The sequence below is a fragment of the Antechinus flavipes genome, chromosome 4 (assembly GCF_016432865.1).
Source record: "Antechinus flavipes isolate AdamAnt ecotype Samford, QLD, Australia chromosome 4, AdamAnt_v2, whole genome shotgun sequence".
NCBI classification, from domain to species: Eukaryota; Metazoa; Chordata; class Mammalia; order Dasyuromorphia; family Dasyuridae; genus Antechinus; species Antechinus flavipes.
This window is the reverse complement of record NC_067401.1, coordinates 190,312,867-190,334,382: the sequence shown is the minus strand read 5'-3', so window position 1 is coordinate 190,334,382 and position 21,516 is coordinate 190,312,867. Positions and strand designations below refer to the sequence as shown.

Genomic DNA, 21,516 nt, shown 5'->3' with positions numbered 1-21,516 from the left:
CACAAAGAGATCATACACAAGAATGATTGTAGCTCCTTGTTTTAATTTTTTAATTTTCACAGACATGTTGAAAATCTTTCACAAGAATCCTAGATCCTCGTCCTTCAGTTTCTCCTGAAGCCAAGGCAATACTTGGAAGAGGTTGATGTGGAAGTCACGAGCATGAGGGGGAGGGATTCTGTTGGGATGCTTGCAGACATCTTCTACACCCCAGCTAATCACACCCACCTAGGGAAAAGTTAGGGGAAGGATATGTTGACCATTTGGCCACCCATTGGAAATTTCAAGAAGATTTTGCAGAACCTTCGCAGAATCTTTCTTACCCACTAGAACTGAGCCACTATGCTAATTTGTAGACTCAGGAGGCCACTTTGCCTCTTAAGGTGGAACAGAAAAGAAAGACTTACTTGAATGAATCGACTTTTCTTGTGAATAATAAGTGGACCACCAGAATCTCCTGTAGGGAGAAAGGGGCAAATTATAAGCTTATAGAAAATGATCACATTTTGGAGAAAAAGGTGCTGGAAGAGGAAGTTTTCTTGCCTTTACAAGTGTTGGGGTCAGCATAAGGTTGGTTTCCCCCAGTGCAGAGAAATCGGGGAGTTACCACATCAGAGACCTGCTTAATCTTCTCATAGCCTTGGGCCTTTCGGGCATCTCCCTCACAACTGGCTTTCTGTGTGGGCCACAATAAAAGGAGATAGGTTTTGTGGGAGAAGAAATTTAAGGATTCTCCTGCAGGGTTTTCTCCCACCTCCTCCTCACCATCTCTCCATTCTTTATGTAAACTTCTTTTTGTAACAGGTTATTCTTGTCTTCAAACACAAACAGGGCTTTGACATTCTTCTCAGGGAGCAGCTCTTTTTCTGGTGATGAAAAAAAAAACCTCAAATCTTCTCTGTTACACATCCATCTGTTGGCCCCTTTCATCTTTTGATGCCTTATTTAGCCTTTTTTATCTCACCCTGTTGTTGACATGTGGTTGACAATGGAAGCCTTAAAGCACGGTTTGTTGCCTCTGTGCAGGGAAGACAGATGGGTCTGTGGAGGAGAGAGAGAGCCTGAGTCAAGTGACTATCATGCTATTCAGGACCAGTGCTCCACTGTAGGCACTAGCCATCAATGCCCATTCTTGTTCTTGACCCAAGGATTCTGACCTGAGGTCTTTTGAGAATATGAACTTCTTCTTGAGCTTGACAAGGGCAATGTCATAGTCATAGAATTCAGGAATTCCTTCAGCTTTTTTCTTATTGATGTCATAATTGGGATGGAAATAGACAGCATCCACCTGCCTGTTCTGTATACCACCTGGAATGAAGAGGAAATAGCAAACAGGAAGTTATCTCAGAACTGCTGCTTTGGCCCTAGTTTACAATTCTGTCCTGACTTTTCCAATCTCTGATCAAGAGTAACAGAAGTGGGTGAGGAATGGGGAGGTGGTATTCAGGTGGGTATAAAAGTGATTAGGAAATTCCCATGGTCAGAAATATTTTATTGAGAAGTTAGAATGAGGAAAATTAAAAACTAGAGTCTTAGGGAACCAGAACTGCCCTACCTGCATCGACCTTAATGGAATGGGCTTGGTCATCCACATTGAAACAGTGAGCAGCCGTTAGCACAAAGTATTCTGACACAACAGCCCCCTTACATGTCTCCTTTCCTGCAGAAGGCCGCTGTAAACAAAATTGGGTGGGATAGAAGAGAGGTGTCATATCCCTTAGCTATAAATATGCCTTAATAACCTGTTCATGTTTCCCCCACTTCTCCAATCCATCCTCAAGCACTCACAATGACATTAATGGCAACATGCCAGGGTTGTCTTTCATATTTTCCACCTTTCTGATGTCCCCATGCTATTCCACACAGACCCAGAGTGTTGCTTTCATCTAAGGGAGAAAGAAAACTAGGGAATTGTTGCCTACTAGCTCCCTGGATGAAGATGAATTCATGCTGGTAAGGATGTTAATGTCCTATTCTGTTATAGGGACTGGAAAGAGAATGAACAATTGCAACAGAAGGAAAATTTGGTTTCATTAGGATAAAAGGAGATTAGACATCAGAATCTCTGGAATTAAATAGAGGTGCTGGAAAGTATAGTGATCCTGAGATTCTTAACATCATTGTGTAGTACCACCCTCTTCCAGGCTCCTACCAATCATCAAGGAGAAGACATGCTCCAGGTCTTCCATGTCCTTAACCTTGAACACATGCCTTTCCCCATCCTTTTTTGAAGCCAAAGCATTGATCTTCTCCTGGTCCACCAAAGGCCCAATCCCAAATACATAGACATCTAAGAATGAAAGCAAAGTTTGAGAACCTCCTGAATCTCTGAAAGGAGCAAAATCTGTTTAGACATCAGGGTCTTTAACTGTTCAAAGAAGCCTAACTACTTACCCAGATAATTTTCTCTTGGGTTTTTACGGTTCTTTCCAATATCCAGAAACTCTCGGATTTGCTCAATAGCTGCCACAGGGTCTCCTCCCATGTTGTAATTTCCTGCATATATTGAAGAAAATGGGGATTGTGTTCTCAAAATAGTCACAAGGCAGACTCAGATGTGCCAGCTAAGATTTCCATCAAGAGCTGACGGAAAGAGAAATGGCAGCATTGGGAGACGAGTCCTTTTAGACTTCTTTAATTGGTAAGAGAAGTAAAAGTCCAGGGGTGGTCATAAAGCCAAAAGGAATCATTCAGAGGGGATTGGAAAGTGGCCAAAGAGTTGGGGAATTACTCAGGAGGGCTGGAGGGTCACATAACCTGAGGGTCCACAGAATCTAAGGTTTAAGAAAAATGGAAGGGCTGGAGACTTCCATGGAGAAGTTTCCTCTAACCATCAGTCATAAGCACGATCACATGACGTGTTTTATTCCAGTTAATGTCATTTTTGGATTCTTGTAGGATCATCATCTCATACAGCAACATCAACGCCCGTTTTGTGTTTGTTCCTGACTTCAACTGGTGGTCTGCAGGGAGGAACAAGGTCATTATCCCCTCCCCTCAACCCTCTGGTCAACCTCTTGACATCTTTAAATATCCTCTCCTTCTCCCCTACCTGATAGCCTGTCTCTTCCCCATGCCCTCTACCCAACCATTTACATATATGACTTCCTGATCTCACTGTAATGGTTGCTAATTTCTTCTGAGCCCCCATAGGAACATCTCCAACCCCCAAGGTTCTACTGAGTAGACCTGTATATTGGATCTTTTCCAGCTGTTGGGTGACCCAGTCTGCATCACTGCTTTGCTCATCTGATAATTTGACCACCGCTTTGGCCTCCGTGGCATAGGTCACCACTGCATATCGTGGCTTCACCCCATAACTTGCCACCTAGCAAAAGAAAGAAGATGCTGGGATGGCTCAAAAGTGATAGGAAGAGAAATCTACTGGGTGGGTTAGCCAGGATGTGGAGCACCCATGGTGATTCAGGAACAGGAGGTCTTAAAGCCAGCAGAATTTGGGAGAATCTAGGAATAGGTGGCATGATGGAATGAGGGGAGAGAAAAAAGGTATGGGCAGGTTGAGAACACTTCTATTCTTTAAAAGTCCAGTTTTGTTGCCACTTCTTCTATGAACCCTTTCCTCATCAATATAAATCAAGAAGAATCTTCCCTGTCTGACTACACACAATACTTTGTTTTGGGCCTCTTTTAATGCACTGTTTCACGTTGTTATTAAAACCATCTCTCCCACCAGGAAACTAAGCTCCATGATGGCAGGAACTGAGCCTTATCCAAAATTTCTCTCCTGTTACAAAGATTTCTTAATGCTTAGTAAATGTTTGTTGATTTAGGATTAGTCATGGGCTACCCAAGGAGGAGCAGGCTACTAGTCATCACCTTTTCAATGAGACTGGTAAAACACTTTTTGGCTCCTGTAAAGTTGTTCTTGCCAATGCTATCTGATGCATCTAGCACTAGATACATATTCATAGATCCTGAGGGGTCTAAGACAATCTTCCGCTTCTGCTGCTCTCCTGGGAGGAAAACAAAAATGCTTGAAAACCACTACCCCAGTATGTCCCACCTCCCCTTGTCCCTAGGTTCACATGCTCTCCTTGGATCCCAAAAACTGCCCCCAGCCCAGTTCCTGTTATACACACACACACACACAACACACAACACTTACCTGGGTTATGTCCATTTTCTGCATCAGCCCCTTCAATGGTCTCTGTCAGGGAGGATATGAAGGCAGCAAACACCTCCTCTGAGGTATCATACATGAAGGAGTCTTTAAGGTAAAAAATGGTGAATGAGGAAGTGACTATATTCTAGGAATAGAGGAAGCAGGTGAAATTGTAGAAGAGAAATTGTCCTAGGAAGGGCTTAGAAGGGGAGGAAAAAAATCAGACAGAGGATTAAGACCAGTATATTTTGGATTAAGAGCAGGAGTGGCTATAGATGGTTCAGGGCTATAAATAATAGGGTCTGAATAAATTCGGGGTAAATGTTAGATGAGACAGGGTTTAGGAAGCACCTTGGCAAGAGGGCTCTGTGCCACTCCAGGATCCATCTTCCATGCAGGTACGCTTCTGGGAACCCCGTAAGGTGAGCCCTTGGCCACAGTGGTAGGTTACACTATCTTCCATTCGGTATTGTCTGCCTGCCTTCCTTGTACCAATGGGGATGCCAGGATCTCGGCAGTGCCCCGCTGCAGAAATTCAAGGAGATTAAGGTCTCAAGTCTGTGACATGGGAAACAAGGCTGAGCCCACATGATGTTTGGGACAGGGATCCATCCTATCACCAAAAGAACTAGGGAACTAAGATGAAGAGTTTTGTGGAAGGGAGAACTCACCACCATCATCACAGATAGCTGTAAAGCCATCCCAGTGGCCAGATGGTTGGCAGATACGATTGGCAGAACCATGTAAAGTATACCCATCATAGCATTGGAAAAAAATCTGTTCGCTTATGTTGTAGAAGTGTTTTCGAGGCCAGAAATCACCATTTTCAAAGTCTTCGGGGCCTGGGCACTGGATTACTTCAGGAGCAGAAGGAGAGAAGGGAAGAAGCCAGTAGGGAGTAGAAGGGGGAGAGATTCTCAGATGGGATCCCTTTGCTATTGCAGACCTTATCTCAAGAATAGAATCATCTTATTCTCTAAACATGTCTACAATCCTCCTTCAATCTTAATTCAATTCTGATCCTCAATTATTATTATAGTAGCTTAAAAAGAGAAATAAACCATGATAATTCCTCTCTACATAGCAATCTAAGGTTTGCAAAGAATTTTCCTCACAAAAACTCTGATATAAGTAATACCAAGTATTCAGTTTTATAGTTGAAGAAAATGATTTTGCCCAAGCTCATACAACTAGTTTTAGAGGCAGAATTTAACCCAGGTCTATTTAAGATATCTTGTGCTCTGAGGTTAAAAGTGGGCTTACTATTTGGGGTAAGATCAGGATTGCTATTAGGATTCCAAAGCATGCTATCTCCAGTTTTCTAACCTAACTCTGTGTCCTATTTAATCAAAGCATATGCCCTAGCCTTTCCCTAAATTGGTACTCAAATGGAACCTGACTGTAGTCCAGAACCAATCTCAAGCAAACATCCTAAGCAATAATACCAAGCTATTGGCAAGCCTCAACTTAAACCTAATGTCACCAAACTTTACCCAAACTTTTAAGCTTCAATCTAACCTCAGTCCTAAACTCAGCCCTAACTTTACTCCCAACCCTAACCCTAACCCCTAGCCCTCTCACTCATCACCCAAGCTCTCCTCACCTTTGCACTCAGCTTTTTTAACTATCTTCTTATTTGGAGTCTGAAGGGTACTCCAGGATCCCCATGGCTTGCACTGACGTATCTTCACAGGATATGGATAGTAGCCAGATGGGCACACATATTCCAGGAACTGCCCATTCTTGAGGAGTTGAAAAGAGCCCCCTGAGATCTCTATTCCCTCCAAAGGACATGGTTGGGCAGTAGAAGATTCAGATGGTGCTGAGATCACACCTAGAGAGAAAGGATCATAGGATTTTCAAATCCCCTCATCTTAGAACTAAGAAAACTGGCATCCAGAAAACACACACATATAAATGTTTCTCCTCCTCCTCTCTCTCTGTCTTTCTGTCTGTCTGTCTCTCTTTTTCTCTCTGTATATATGTTTCCAAAGTGACAGAACTAGTAAGTTGAAGAGACATCAGGATCCAGGAAGAACACTAAAAGGATTTGAAAGGCAAGATACTTCAGCTACTCTGCTGCAACAGCAATCCAATGAGAGATAAGGCAAATAACTTACCCGTACTTAGGAACAAGGGAAGGACACAGAACCAGGAACACGATGTTTTCTCCATAGTTATGGGAATAGAAACTATATATATATATATATATATATGTATATATATATATATGGCTTCCTTGTTCTGACTAGGTGAGAGAAATGGGGAATTTATGAACAGAAAAACTGAGGGGAAAGGGTCTTGGGATAAGATGGAAGTTGGGTTTGTCTCTCTCTAAATCTATCAGGGACTAGAGCTATGTTTAAGTCCAAACTCTAATCCCAAACTAGATTGCTCCTGTTCTCCCCTTACCACCACCCCCTATACTTCCCCTTATGCAATCTCTTCTGGCACCTGCAGCTTGCCCCACCCCTGGCATCACTTTCGGTAATGCCCAAGGGGAATGTATGTGTGTGTTTGTTTTGAGGCCTATTCATAGGCAGCCAAGGAACTGAAACTATACGTGTCCCTCCCTTTACTGCCAGGAGTTTGGGATCCAGAGTTTCAAATTCCCTAGCCCTGAGCTCTTAGCCAAATCCCAGGCCCCCTCCCAGTTCCCCATGATGATTCCCCATAAAGCCAGCTACCCTCCCCTGACAGCCCTGAGCTTTTCCTTTCTGGTCTGGGTAATGGGGACAGAGTCCATAGACTATTTGTCTTTCAAGGTCTCTAACCTCTTGCCCTCTTCTAATTCCTGGAATCTTTTCAGTGGTTTTCCCCACCACCACCCACTTACTCTAGCCACAATCTAATTCTGCTCCACAGACAGATGAAGAGTGAATGGGAATATGGTGAAATATCAAAAATTTATTAATTTCATAATTGGGAAAATCCAGCCTAGAAGGGGTAGGTATTAGAAAAGATTAAAGAGTAAACCTGTAGAAGGAAGCTAGAGAAGGACTATAATCCAAATAGTAAGACAGCTAGGGCTAGAAACCAGGCTATAAAGGATAGGCTGAGATCAAAGGGACTTGAGATTTGAAGGTTAGTAGCTAGACAAGGTCAGGATTCAGGAGGCTGGCCCAAGAGGCAGAAAGCGTAAGACATTTTTTAGATGTTGCCTCAACCAGGGCTGAAGTCGAAAGACATTGATGTGGAAATCACGGGCTTGACTGCCAGCTGGAGGTGGCTTGCGTTTCACCTCATTTTGGTTTGTTGACTTCAAGGCACTATTTGTTGTCTTTGAGGAGCATGGATTATGAAGACCCCAACTCACCACACCCACCTAAATAGAGAAGAAAATTTGGTGAGAAGTTAACTCAACCCTACCCATTCTTCAAAGTTGCGTTTAACCTAGTGTTCCGATCCCATTTTCTAGGAGAAACCCTATATTCTCTATTCCAGAGGCAAACCCAATTAGCTCCTTTTCCTTAGTCTCCTCACCTGAAAATATCGGTACCTCTTTTGAAGGAAAACTGCCCCTCCAGATTCTCCTGCCAAAAATGGGAAGGAAGGGGTTTCATTAGTCCAGCTCCCATGCAGCTTTCCCCTCTCACCCCAGGTTCCATCATTCCATGACATGAGCTAACCATTGCTATAATTAACCCTGACCAAAATGATTGGTCTTCTGCCTCCACCAGTTCTGACTTCATTTCCCAGGTACCTTACAGTCTTCTACACTCACCCTTGCAAGGCGATGCCTCATTTCCAGAGCCACTACACAAAAATTGGTCAGTCACCACCTGTTTCACATCAGTGAGGTTAGGGAAAAGATCTTTGGCTTGGGAGACAGCTTGGAGGCAGCTTGTTCGCTAGAATAGGAATGGGGAAGGGGGAGAGGGAAAGGTAGAGAATGTTAGGGAGATAGGCTGCAAAGATTCAGAGTCAAAAGATTTTAAATTGGAAGGAAACTTAAAGAGTCCAATCGCACTTTTTAACAAATGAGGAAACTGAGACCAGAAAGTTTTAAGGGACTTTTCCAAAGTTGCCAAGTACTAGAATTAAGGTTCCAATCCATATCTTAAAATAGTGAAGTTAAATGTCCATTGTCTCTCCAATGACCCTTGAAGGAAAGGGAAGACCTGGCAGTTGAGATCACAGGAAGGAGGTGGGGTCAACTTTTGAGGGCATACACCTATGTAGAGAGCTTAGTCTGAAGACAGCCTTGACTCCTCTTGCCCATTTCTCTTCACCCATCACTTCCCACATTACCAGATTTCCCTCTGGGTCCTCACCTCATTTTCTTCCTTGAGAACAATGTCCATTATCTGATCATCCAATGAAACAAAATGAGCTGGGATTTTGTTTTTCTTCAAAAGTTCCTTCTCTGTGAGCCAGAGAGAAAGGTACCATCTTCACAACAGCCCTCACACCAGATCACAGGCATCTATATATATCCTCTATCTCCTCCCCAATTCCTCCCCAGTCCTTTTTTCCAACTGCTCTTTCATAGTCCCCTGAGATTTGGGCACCTTTCTCTCTGCCTCCCACATTACCATGGTCAAAGCAAGAACTGGTTGGTGAACGACGAAGAGCCAAGTTGGCCCCCACAGTACAAGGAAGACAGATGGGTCTGGAGAAGAAGAGAAGAATCAGAAGAGGCCTGTGTAAGGACTCTGTCTTTTCTTTCCACTGGCTGAGACATCCCCTGGCTTTTGTACCTGGCATGGCTGGACATCTCGACCTTCTCAGTCAGCTTCACCAGAGCAATATCATTGCCATAGAATTCAGAAATTCCTTGCTCCTTCTTAGCATAAACATTGTACTCCTCTGGAATGAACCACTGATCAATCTGCATCTCTCTACCCCTCTTTGACTTAGGATCTCCTAGAAATATAGATTAGTAGGTTGAGGAGCTCAGCTCTTATATCTCTGACAGGCAACAAGAATTCTGGGAGAGAAAGGGAGTGTTGAAACTACAGCCTGGGACCTCTATGGTTAGAGGTTCCTTTCCCTACTCTCCTTACCCACAATGACTCTCCACAGCTTGGTGTTATTATTTGTATGGAAGCAGTGGGCTGCAGTCAGAACCCATTGATTAGAGATAAGTGCCCCACGACACGTCTCCTTGCTGCTGGGCTGCAAAAGAGGATCATATCAGCTTTAGGGACATACTGTACAGTCCTTTTACTCTCTCTACTTCTGCATCTTCAGGGATAAAGAATCTGGCTGTTACCTTAATGATGACATGCCAGGGTGTCCTCTCTTGAAATGAAGCATTGACTGACATATTTCCCACACCACAGATGGGGTCTACAAATTTGGAGATATCTGTGAACAAGGTGACAGGGTAAGAGTAGAGGTGGGAAACAAATAATTGAAAAGGGTGTTGTCCTTTTCCCAGATTAGTGGTAAATATCTTTTTTCCCAAAAAAGTTAAGGTACATCATCACACTTTTTTATGGTTATAATCACTAATTAATCTGGGCCTCTTAGCATAAGTGACATCGGGGAAAAGGAAGGGGTCACAGGGTGGGATCAGTAACCTAAAAGTATCAGCAGTTAGGTTCTTAGGTTCTACTGTCCAGTAGCTCATCAGATCCATCTAATTAGGTAAAAACAAACAAACAAAAATGACCTTTTTGTAAACAATCTCAAATACCTGAAGAGGGAGGAGGGCAGTATGAGATGGGCAGACGGGAAATTGGAACACATATGACCCATATGCCATATATTGGCCCTCTGGGTTTTGGCTCTTGAGAGGGGAAAGTTCACTCACCCAACATATTCTCAAAAACTTGGAGGAGGGCTTTGGAGTCTGGGAGAATGAAGGCATGCCTCTCCCCATCCTTCTTTGACCCCAGTTCATTCAGCTCTTTCCAGTCTACATCCAGTTTCCCCACACCAATGGCATAGATGTCTGGTGGAGATCAAAAAAGATGATTCAAAATTCTTGGGTTATGTCAAATATGTAATAAAGGAGGCTGCCCATCATAGTAGGCTACTAGTGTGCTTGTACGAAATAAGCTCCAACACACAGGTAGAAGCCACAAGCCCAATGTGTAACATTGAAATGAGGGAACTAAGGCAAATAGGGTTAAGTGAGTTTCTCAAGATCATACAGTAAGTGTCTGAGGCCAGAATTGAACTGGTAAATAGAAGAAGTCTTCCTGGTTCCAAGACCATTGCTCTATCCACTGCACTAAACTGCCCTATATTTTCGTATATTTTACTTTAGACAAACCCCAGAAAACACAATCTTATGGTCTAAAGCATCTGGAAATAATGGAGTAGAAGACGGAAAAGGAGGCATTCAATTAGGCACCCAATAAAAGTGGCTCTGTGAAAAGGAGAAAGGCAAAAATAACTAGAGATTGAGATGACAGAGCTCAATTAAGGAAACTGAGATCTGCACCAAATTGGGTTTATTGTTGAAGGGTTTCAGTTGCTTTCTGACTTCATGATCCCATTTAGGATTTTCTTGTCAATATTAAAGTGGTTTGTCATTTCTTCTCCAACTCACTTTATAGATGAGAAACTAAGGCAAATATGGTTAAGTGACTTGCATAGGGTCTGAGGCCAGGTTTGAACTCAGGAAGATAAGTCTTTCTGACTCCAGGGCCAGCACACTATCCACTGTATCACCTAGCTGCCCAAATGAGTTTAGAAATCAGAAAAGGTTGGAAAATAGTTAAAGGAGAAAGCTCTAGAATCAAAGACAAGGTGTTCTTCCATGGAAGAGCTTGAAATCCTTAGAAAGCTAACCCTGCTCAATGAAGTATGATATCTGCTCAATATTCCTAGCTTATCTCTGGGGTAAGTAAAATCACATTATGCCACTGGGCTTTCAGAGGTATGCTAGAGAAAACTATAAAAATTTTCAGATGAACATTTATATCTCAGAAATAGAAAACAAACCAGGGCTTGATTTCTTGTTCTGGTAATTGTCTAGATTTAGGAAAATAATGGGGAAAGTATTAATAATGCAGATTAAACTTTAAAGTGTCCACTATACATTCCCATCCACTATCTCTTCCCCCTTTTCTTCCTGCCCTCCCTTCCCACAAACAAATGTTAAACATTTATCACAAACCCGTGGCATCAAAGGGATCAGACACCCCCATATTGTCATTGAAATAGCAATAACTATGAAGCATTTGTAACACTGAATAAAACTACAATGTTGCATTAGATGCTGCCCCTTAGGACTTTCTCTTATCTCTAAGATTTCTCCCAGCTAGAAAACTAGTAATGAAACATCTTTCAATATCTGATTGTTTCTCCTAAACCACAAATCCCACAGCCAGGCCAAGAAATTTAGAAAGTACAAAGTGAAAATAACACAAACTAACACTAAAATATTCTATTTCTTCTTCCTAGGTCGTACCTAGATTAACACTGCCTTGTGATTACAGAGTAGCACAGTGAATACAATTAAAATTTGTCTTTGTTTCCCCATGCTTAGCACACTATCTGGCTTATGGAGATGCTTAATAAATGTTTGTTGACTGAGGAATGGATTTTGGAATCAGGAAAAAAGTGGGTTCAAATCTTTCCTCTAATATTAGTGATGTGGGTCATGGTCCCTTTAAGAACTGGTTTATTTCTAATTCCCAACCCCTCCTAACTGACGCATTATCAATCTAAGAAGCTAGGCCTTTTTTTTTTTTTTAAAAGAGATTTTACAAAAAAATTATTTATTTATTTACAAGCTAAAAAATATTTTTAAAAGATTGTAAGATTAGTACAGTTGTTTAGCCCTTTGCAGATGTTGGCTGCTTCTGCTACTTATTTATTTATTTATTTATTTTTTTTAAATAATTTTTTATTGATAGAACGCATGCCAGGGTAATTTTTTACAGCATTATCCCTTGCATTCATTTCTGTTCCGATTTTTCCCCTCCCTCCCTCCACCCCTTCCCCCAAATGGCAAGAGTCCTTTACATGTTGAATGGGTTGCAGTATATCCTAGATACAATATATGTGTGCAGAACCAAACAGTTTTCTTGTTGCACAGGGAGAATTGAATTCAGAAGGTATAAATAACCCGGGAGGAAAAACATAAATGCAAGCAGTTTATATTCATTTCCAGTGTTCTTTCTCTGGGTGTAGCTGAGAAGCTAGGACTTTTTGATTCACAAATCCTGGTCAAAAGCATCCCTTTGAATTCCAATAGGAGATCCGGGCCTGTCCCAGCCCTCACTCAGATCTGAGCCAACTTGGGCTGTCCCATCCCCCATTCTAATGATCTGCTCAGGTTTCTCAACCCCCACATAGCAATCTCAAGCCCCCACTGAAATCCAGTGAGGAGCCAACTTGGGACTCCACCCACGGGCCCCTTTAGCTGAATCTCATTATAAAAGAGTTAAGCTGGAGCCCTCTCTTTGCAGAGGTTCCAAACATGCCAGCCTTATGCCTAGCATGCCAGGGATCTGTGTCCACTGAAACCCTGGGTCCAATGTCCTCTTATCTCTACCTTCTATTTCCTTAACTAGACTTTAACCTTACTTCCTAACCCCATAATAAACCTCTTTTATCAATCTAGCTTTTCGGGCCTGTGAGTTCCTTTACAAGGGACTCTTGTGCCATCAGTAGACATCATTTATTGCCATATCCTTGCACTGCTGCAGGGGAGCTCTATTTGACTCCCTGTACCCCGAACCTGCCACTAGACCTCAATTAAACCCTAATTTCATTTAGGTATCCCATATCTAGACCTCATCAGTAACAATGTGACAATAGACAAGTAACTTAAATCTCTCAAGCTTGGTTTTCTCTTCTGAAAAATGGGATTGTTCATACTTACTTCACAGGGTAAGGATCCAATGAGATAGTATGTAAAATGCTTTGCAAACTTTAAAGCCCTATATAGATGCCAGATTATTGTTGTTATCCTTGTGTCTGTCCTATAGTCCCTAACACAGGTCCTTAAATTCAAATCCCTAATTTATTGAGTATCTAAAATGTGCAAGGCTCTTGCAAAGATAGGAAGGTGAATTTGAAAATGAAAAGTAATTGGAAAATGTCAGAGAATGGGCAAGAAAAAAATACAAAGTGGTTAAGAAATATTTGAGGACCAAAAACTTCCTGCTGGAGCGATAAAAGAGGAAGAAGAATCTGAGTTTAGCCCTGAAAGAAGAGTAACTACTACTGAGAGATGGAGGAGAATTTATATCTTAAACATACTAGGTTCTCAATTTAAAAAAAAAAAAAGAATTGAATTGACCCATCAAGGTATTCAGAATTATGTGTCTTACAGAAACACTGGTCATAAAACACAATCACAGATGTCCTTTGTAAAGTGACAAGAACTCCATGCAAAAATAATATAGAGGAAGGATGCGATGAATAGAGGCAGAAATTGGATACTCACCCAGAAAATCTTTCCTCTCTGCCTTTATGTTCAAAACTTCTTCAATCTGTTCTATAGCTGCTTTTGGAGATCCACCCATGTTGGACTTTCCTAAAGCAGGGATGAAAGGCATAGAAGAATGATAGCAGGATTTAGACATTTGAAATTCTAACCCCATTCCTGAAAATGCTTAGTTTTATTACTTTGGACAAGTCATTTCTCATTTCCTTCATCCATAAAAATGGATACAACTTATCACCATTCACCTCACAAAGTTGTAAGGAAAAGCACTGGCCAGGCCTGACCTGTGTCTTAAGTATTGTAGAACTTCAAGCTATTATTAATAGCTCTCTGCTCACATAGCCTCACCCTACTTCAAGCTGTCAACCCTTCTTATCTGGAGTGTTGTAATAGTCTCCTTATTGGTATTCTTGCCTCAGATCTTGACCCTCTGCACTCTATTCCCCACATAGTTGCCAAATCTCAGAAAGCCTAAGGCACAGTCAGTGCTTAATACTTGGATGGTGGACAGATTATTGTAATAAAAGTGGAAAAGAGTTAGTTTGTATGGAATTCATGGATCTCCTGAGAGTTAGCAAAATAGAATTCCTAAGTAAGTCTCAGAGTCTTGGAGACATCTCCAGTGCTCATATCTTCTTCACTTACTGGAAGCCTTAATTTCTTCTCCTTTAAACACTTTACCAAAACTCTTTACCTCTCCTTGCTTCTGATCTGTCCCTGTGTTCTAAATTTTAAGGTCATCCATCAAGATCTAGGCAACACTCACCATCTGTTAAAAGGATGATAACATGTCGGATTTCATCCCACTCCTTCTGCCTTGTGCCATAAACGGCCATTTCATTATTCATCATTTCATAGATTTGCATTAGAGCTCTGTAGATGTTGGTTCCAGTTCCAATGTCTGGATCTGGAATCAGCAAAGGGGAGGAAATCCCTCAGAAAAATCTTACTTGCCACACCTGGGGAAGCATATTAAGGAACAAGAAATGTCCTTCTAGGATGCCTGCTCTGGGACTTAGAATCTTGTGCTTCTAGCAGAACTCCAGTTCCATTTCCCACTCACAAATCAAAGGCCTCTTCACAGCTGAACTTCAAACTAAGTACTTATTACATAACTACTATTGCCCCAAGTCATAATAAAAACCAAAAGATCCCAGTATGGTGTCTGTAGTCTCTTAAGTAGCAGTGCCTAGTAGATAGGAAGGCTACATTGCATTGAGAAAATTTAAATTTAAATGCCATCTGGGATTTTATTAGCTGCACTATTAATCTGCACATCTATAAGTGATATTAATAGATTTGTAACCTACTCAACGGGAAGAATCCTGTTGTGCTATATAAATGTGAGTTATTATTAACTCCTGATCCTAGGATTCAATGCTCTACATAATCTATCTTCAATTAGTAAGAACCTAGCCTTATAGCATACTGTCTGCCTACTTAGACCATCCCTATCTGAGACATCCAGGAAATGTAAAATTCCACTGTCAACAGGAATCACCTTTTCTCAAAGGTACCCAGGATCTTTGCTGACACAATGCCTTGTGCCTGAAATGAACATCCCCATCTTTAATTGAATTCCTCCCTTCTTTTGAAACCTAACTTCATGGCAAGTTTTCACTGATCCTCCTTTGACTTTCATGAAGGAGTTGAAAGCAGGAATACATAGAATCACAAAATGTCGAAGTAATTGGGGACCTCAGATGGTCTCTGTTCTGTACTGTACCTGGGAGGAAACCTTTTCTATAACATCTCTAATAAATAGATTTTATATTTGGAAGCTGAGACCATACTTTTCCCAGTGTAGTCTCATGCCACGCTACTAAGAGACAATGCTTTTTCTTAATCTAGTCCAAAACCCTTCCAGCCAGAGAGTATACTGAACCAGAACCATTCCCAATTGTGCTCTCAGTCCTCCCCACCTGAAGCAGCACTTCCCTCTTATGTCTTTTCTTCCCCTCAATCCCCTCCAATCCTTACCTCCATACTTGATCTCCTGTAGCTTTTTGGCTATTTCAGTCTGTTGCTGAGAATCCTTGTGAGTGACAGACAAGATGACTTTAGCAGTCTTAGCAAAAATGACAATACCAACACTGACATTAACATCAAAGCTGAAGATCTGTGGGAAGATGAACCAGAAGGGAAAAGAATATAATGAGGACCCACAAAATAGAGAGAAAAAGGAGGGAGAAAGGAGGGGAAAAGGGGAGAGAGAAGGGGATAAAAGAGAGAGAGGAAGAAGGAGCGAGAGAAAAAAGGGGAAAAGGAGGAAAGAGAAAGTCAAGGACAGAAGGAGAGAGTGAGAAAGAGGAAGAGGGAGTAGGGGTGAGTGAAGAAGGAAGGGAGAGGGAGAAAGACATAAGGAAATGAAACCCCAAATAGAAAGATGGAGTAGAGCCTTAGAATATCAGGACTGTAAGGGACCTTAGTCCAACAATGCTCATTTCATCATTATTAGTAAGTTAACAGATACTTACTAAGCACCCCATGAGAAAAGCACTGAATTAGACATTCTGGATGAGCTAGCTGAAAACACACACTTTAAAAAGAGAGACAGAGAGAGACAGAGACAGAGAAAGAAAATCAAGAGATAACTTGAGAACACATACAAAACAATGTGCATCAATGTAAAAGTGTTTACTTGGTGTCCTTAAGGGCCCATCTGAGAGACTTCTAGAGGTAGATTTAAAGTTATATTTCAAAAGAAGAGAGACAGATAATATGAGGTTCATCTTGACCCCAGTTCCTGACCCTGTCTACCATAAGTTCAGCACTCTCTTTGAAGTTGTTAAAGTCTTCCCTACTGACACTCTGGGAAGAATCAAGGAGCAAGTAGAGATTCAAGTGGCCTTCCCTCTGGATCTGGATGCGCCGACCCAAATTGCCTGGGAGAAAAGTAGGACGGAGGAACATGGTTAATGTAGAAAAGAAGGAAGGGTTAGACCCCCATTTCCCACCTTCCCTTGATTTAAGAGGCCTGGGAAGTTCTTTTGTTTTACCAAGCCAATAAATTTAAATATCACCTCATAGTTTTATGTTTAACAGGTCCTGCAATTATACCACTTCTCCCTTCCCTTTTCTAAGAACAGCTCTCTTCTCCAAGACTGTCCATTGAGCTTCTGTTCACACCTTTAGGCTATGGCTTCTACCTCTGGATTCTAGATCAGCACCACTCTCTTTCTCTCAGGCTTACCTTCTCTCCATCCTCTTCACCCCGGTTCTGTCCCATACCCCATCTCTTACCAGAGTTTTGCATCAGGGGGTTGGTGGCACCAAGAAGTTGAGAAAAGGAGGTGTCCAGGACTGGAGCCACATCTTCAGGGAAATCATAGGAGTAGGAAGCTGTAGGAAAGGAGGGATTTTGTTGTTCAGTTGTAAAGAACTCTTGTAATCCCATTTGGGGTTTTCCTGGCAAAGATAAGTAGTGATTTGCTATTTCCTTCTCCATCTCGTTTTACAGATGAGAAACTGAGGCAAACAGGGTAAGTGACTTGCCCAGGGTCACACAGCTAGTTAGCATTTGAACTGAGACCTGATTGTCTTGAATCCAGGCCTAATGTGCTATTCATTATGACGCCACCTAGCTGCCCTTAGAAATAGGGATACTTGGGTTCAATTCATTATTATAAGAAAGATTTGTTATTATGTGGAACCAAAAAGGACCCTGTAAATTTCTCATGAGAACCTGAACTTAGCTGCCTCACACACTAGATCAAAGTGGCAAGCATGACCAGAGTGACCTTGTCTATTTCTGTTCTTCTGTCACACCTGTAAGGTGCTTCTACAGGTGATATCATTGTTTTCCGAAAATACTGACCCTGGAAGGTCCCCTTAAGCCCATTCCCATCATTATATGCATCCTGTTATTGCTTTCATTCTCACCATTGTATACATCCCAAGCCCATTCCCATCATTGTTATTGCTTTAGGCTATGAGAAACATATTTTTCATATATAACAGCTGCCTGATGATCCAACTGCATTCTTTTTGCTTCTGTATCATCTGTTTACTTTGCTAGTTACAGTCCTATATAAAGTCTGTGCCTCAGTTACTCCAGGTCGAATGATTTTGAACATGAGTTTGATTTGGCCGGCTAGTCTAAACTCTCCACATTAAAAGATTAAAAACCAATCTCTGCCTTGTCTCAGTTTCTCTGGCATTAGTTAGGAGGAAAGATTTCTGGTTTTGAGGAGGCCACAAGAGCCAGTGGAATATAGGGAACAGAACTTGAAATTATGAGATTTGAGTTTGAGTTTTGGATTTGCCATTTTGATTAGTATCATCCCTTCTAAGCCTTAGTCTATATCAAATGGATATAAATGAAATATGAAAATGCTTTGTAAACTATAAATTGTTATGCATACGTGAGAGTTTCTTATTAATCTGAAGAGTAAAGGGAGGAGAGAGGGTAGAGACTTGCTACTCACATCTGCAAATGGGTTCAGTCCCACTCCAGACTCCATTCCCCTGGCATTCTCGTTCCTCGGAACCTATCAAGATCAGCTTCTCTGAACAACGATACTTCACTCGATTACCAACATTGAATTGATATCCTGTCCTCACAGCCCCAATTGGAATTCCAGGATCTGGGCAATGTCCGGCTATATGTAAAGAGAGGAGGAAAAAAAAAAAAAACAAAAACAAAGGAGACAATCCTAAATTCCCAGATTCTTCTCTCATTCTTTTTTTTTTTCCTTCTCTTCTTTAATCTCCCTCACAATTCTATGAGTGTTTCACATGGTACCCAGTCATCTCTTGAAAAATCTAAAACCACCTCTAGAAATATATACCTTCCTTAGGGCTTCCTAAAGACACAAGGTCACAGCTTTAGAATATGAATCCCAGAAGCCATCTAGTTCAACACCCTTATTTACACATAAGCAATAAAGATCAGAAGGCTGGATCTGAACTCTAGAATCAGTGCTCTTTCCATTATTCCACACTGATATATATATATATATATATATATATATATATATATATATATATATATATATATACACATATATATATATGTATGTGTATGTATATATATATATGTATATATATATACACACACACATTTTTATAACTATACACTTTAAAATGCATGTGTAATTGTATATAAATCAATGCAAGACAACCTGCCAAACCTAGGCAAAATCAAGAGGAAGTTTATATCTAATGTCCTCCCAGAAACTCCACCAAAATCTTTCCCTCTCTCTTCCACACTCTCTTGTGCCATTTACTATTCTCTAACTACCCACTTCTTCAGGCACTTACTCTCACATGGCCATCCACTAAGGTGTTAATGGACACCTAACATAGTAGTAAATAAAGCTTTTAATGTCTTCCCACCCCCTTTTTGCATTTAACTAAAGGACTGTCAAACAAAAGTCTTTGAGACTCAAAGCAAATAAGCTATTATGATAGACAGACTGACAGGAAGATTGATGTTTCTGAACAGAAAGGATGGTGCCTTCTCAAGTCATACCACATGAGTGACAACCTGCTTCACCTACATTTATGGCCAATGTCTCAATGCACAGGACTTGAGGACAGCCATAGTTTCCTTGACAGCCTAGAACCCCAGATATTTTCCCTGAAGATACTTTACTTTGCAAACCTTAAAACACCATATTAATTATTATATCTAGAACTCCTCATCTGATTCTCTTGATCAAATAAATCCTTCCATTATGTAATATTTAGAATTTACAAGCCCTCAGTATAACTGCCAATGTAGTGCCTGAGACACTGAGGCAAGATAGAATTTTTAATATTTTATTTGGATTTCTGAGAGGGAGAGATTGTGCTGGGGGCATGATGCCCCAGGGACTGATATTCAAAGCATCCAAAATGTGAGTTCTCAATGACATATACACCCTTGGCTTGAAGCTCAGTTACACAAAGAGGGGTGGAGTCCAAACTCTGGTGAGTGGGAATCTCCAGGCAGGGACCATCAATCCATTTCTGACAGGTTGGGGGATAAGACCATAAATTGATGACTTACGAGGAGTTAGGAGCCAAGAAGTCTGAACTCCCCCTTATCTTAAGTTTACACATTTACAATTTATAACCTTAGAATAACTAGTTCTGAGTTATATCAGTCCTAATGAATTAGAGGGGGTGTTGCAACTAAGGGGATTGAGGCAGAACAATTAAGGGAATTTGAGGCAGAATAATTTAGGGAAACTGAGTCAGGACAATAAAAGGGAACTGGGGCACAACACCTCAAAGAATTCAAAAATGCAATGCAGCAGTTAGTATTGAAACACAGACCATCTCTTCCCTCTAGATTCTCCTGTGATGTCACCCAACCACACAGCCTCTTCTCCTTGCCCCTCCCAAATCACAGGTGCCCTCAGATAATCACCTCCACTATCACATACAGCTGTCTCTCCATCCCACATCCCATTGGGTTTGCAGTGCCTCACGACAGAACCACGCAAGATGTATCCATCCTCACACTCAAAGCTTACATTGCCACCCACGGGGTGAGAGCTCAGCCGGGGACTATAGACCCCATTCTCAAAAGCAACAGGAGCTGGACAGCGCACATCTGGGGAAAGAAAACAATGATGTATGCTGAGGTAAAGGGAGGCAGAGTTGACACACTAGTATAGTGCTGAACACAGATGGAATTTAATCAATACTTCATTGAACTAAGTTACAGGAGAGCAGGACATGCTTGAGAGGAGAGTAGGAAACCTTTAGGAAAAGAAGATGCCTAGGTTCTGGTAAGCCACAGTGTCGAGAATAGGGACAAAGAGTCAAGGAGCAGGAGTGGGAATTTGGAAGAGAGTCAGGTGATAGAAGTAGGAGGTGGCTGATTCTGAGGAAGAGGTCGGTACTACAATTGATCAAAACATGTGTCCCCTCACATTTGCATACTGCTTTGGTGACCTCGGAGCGTCCTAAGGACTTCCACTGTCCATTGCTGTTGCACAACCGACTCGATACAGGGTATGGGTAGCGCCCTAGAGGGCAGGTATAAATGAGGAGGCTTCCTGGGACCCAACCATTGCTGAGAGTAAAGTTGCCACCTAAAATCTTCACATTCCTGGAACAGGAGGGAGCAGTGATAGACAAGCCTATGGGGAAAAACACAGAGACGGGGACATAAAAAGATAGATTAAGAAGAAAAAGAGGATGCCCATCCAAGTACCTCAGTCTGAACAGCACTATCCTTCCCCTCCCCACTTTCCCAAAGATCATTATGATCTTTATTTTCTTTTCCCATTCTCCTTACTTGCACACAGGAACAGCAGCAAAAGAGCATGAAGGAAACCCATAGTCTTAATTTTAGGGGCAGGGACAGGCTGAAAGTTAACAGGAACGGGGAACAGGATCATCTGACTTGCCCGAAAACACAATTGGCTCAGAAACTATGCCGTTTGCTGCCAGAGGAATAGGGAATGGGGGAGGAGGGAAGTTCTATGAGTTTTGGGTTGGGGGGAAGGGAAGAGGGAAAACACATCCCCATGAAATCAATAATCCCTCATTCCCTTTTCTGCTTTCCATGTAAGAAATTTATCAGTGAAAAATTATACACACACACAGCAATGCAACAAATTTTCAAACTTTTTTGTAAATTGAACTTAAGGATTTGTTGGGTTCTGGTTTTGCATTATACCAAGTACTCTTTAATTTCTATGAGCCTGTAATATTTTCCTAAATATAAATTGTGGCTGGGATGTTTCATGAATTTTAAGCTTTGCTGCCTTCCCCTAAAGGAGTAAAATAATTAAACTGGATTCACTGTTTGATTTTGAAGAGTGACTAGAAATCTATTTATAGCTTGTTTTCAGAAAACTCGGGAAACAAATGGGCAGGTAGGACAGTGGAAAAGAAAAAGCACAGAATATAGAGTCAGAAGACACTGGTTTAATAACCATTTCCTCATCATTTGACCAAGATAAATTGAGTAATCGATCCAAGTTTCAGTTTCCTCATCAACAAAATGGGAATGATAATAACAGCACTCTCTAACATAGGAATGTTCTGAAGATCATGGAATCACTGATGTAGAGCATGAAGTAACCTCAGAAGTTTGTGGGAC

At 41.4% G+C, this 21,516-nt stretch overlaps 2 protein-coding genes across 2 annotated transcripts; both read right to left on the bottom strand.

Moving 5' to 3' along the window:
* Window positions 1-23: 23 nt before the first annotated feature.
* Window positions 24-6,337, bottom strand: CFB (complement factor B). The gene is made up of 18 exons (XM_051996245.1): window positions 6,244-6,337; window positions 5,727-5,957; window positions 4,795-4,980; window positions 4,475-4,648; window positions 4,127-4,228; window positions 3,838-3,974; window positions 3,190-3,328; window positions 2,832-2,963; window positions 2,395-2,496; window positions 2,153-2,290; window positions 1,789-1,886; window positions 1,556-1,673; window positions 1,158-1,308; window positions 965-1,041; window positions 766-866; window positions 544-676; window positions 408-457; window positions 24-228 (listed from the first exon to the last, which is right to left on the bottom strand). Exons 1-18 carry the CDS (start codon window positions 6,296-6,298, stop codon window positions 79-81), a joined length of 2,274 nt encoding a protein of 757 aa, XP_051852205.1. The 5' UTR covers window positions 6,299-6,337; the 3' UTR covers window positions 24-78.
* A 673-nt stretch (window positions 6,338-7,010) lies between these two features.
* C2 (complement C2) lies at window positions 7,011-20,824 on the bottom strand. The gene is made up of 18 exons (XM_051996244.1): window positions 20,707-20,824; window positions 20,339-20,548; window positions 19,831-20,016; window positions 17,903-18,076; window positions 16,719-16,817; window positions 16,227-16,360; window positions 15,456-15,594; window positions 14,242-14,382; window positions 13,476-13,565; window positions 9,882-10,022; window positions 9,339-9,433; window positions 9,130-9,241; window positions 8,824-8,989; window positions 8,659-8,735; window positions 8,398-8,489; window positions 7,848-7,974; window positions 7,607-7,656; window positions 7,011-7,448 (listed from the first exon to the last, which is right to left on the bottom strand). Exons 1-18 carry the CDS (start codon window positions 20,807-20,809, stop codon window positions 7,233-7,235), a joined length of 2,352 nt encoding a protein of 783 aa, XP_051852204.1. The 5' UTR covers window positions 20,810-20,824; the 3' UTR covers window positions 7,011-7,232.
* Between the last annotated feature and the right edge of the window lie 692 nt (window positions 20,825-21,516).

Excerpts from the sequence above, each read along its gene's own strand:
- CFB (XM_051996245.1), bottom strand. The coding sequence starts at position 6,298 with ATGGAGAAAACATCGTGTTCCTGGTTCTGTGTCCTTCCCTTGTTCCTA. Across the intron at positions 3,329-3,837 it reads TTACCAGTCTCATTGAAAAG|GTGGCAAGTTATGGGGTGAA; the intron begins GTGATGACTAGT and ends TTCTTTTGCTAG. Across the intron at positions 2,497-2,831 it reads GATCGTGCTTATGACTGATG|GAAATTACAACATGGGAGGA; the intron begins GTTAGAGGAAAC and ends CAATATATGCAG.
- C2 (XM_051996244.1), bottom strand. The coding sequence starts at position 20,809 with ATGATCCTGTTCCCCGTTCCTGTTAACTTTCAGCCTGTCCCTGCCCCT. Across the intron at positions 16,361-16,718 it reads CCCCCTGATGCAAAACTCTG|GCAATTTGGGTCGGCGCATC; the intron begins GTAAGAGATGGG and ends CTTTTCTCCCAG. Across the intron at positions 13,566-14,241 it reads TATCATCCTTTTAACAGATG|GAAAGTCCAACATGGGTGGA; the intron begins GTGAGTGTTGCC and ends TCCCTGCTTTAG.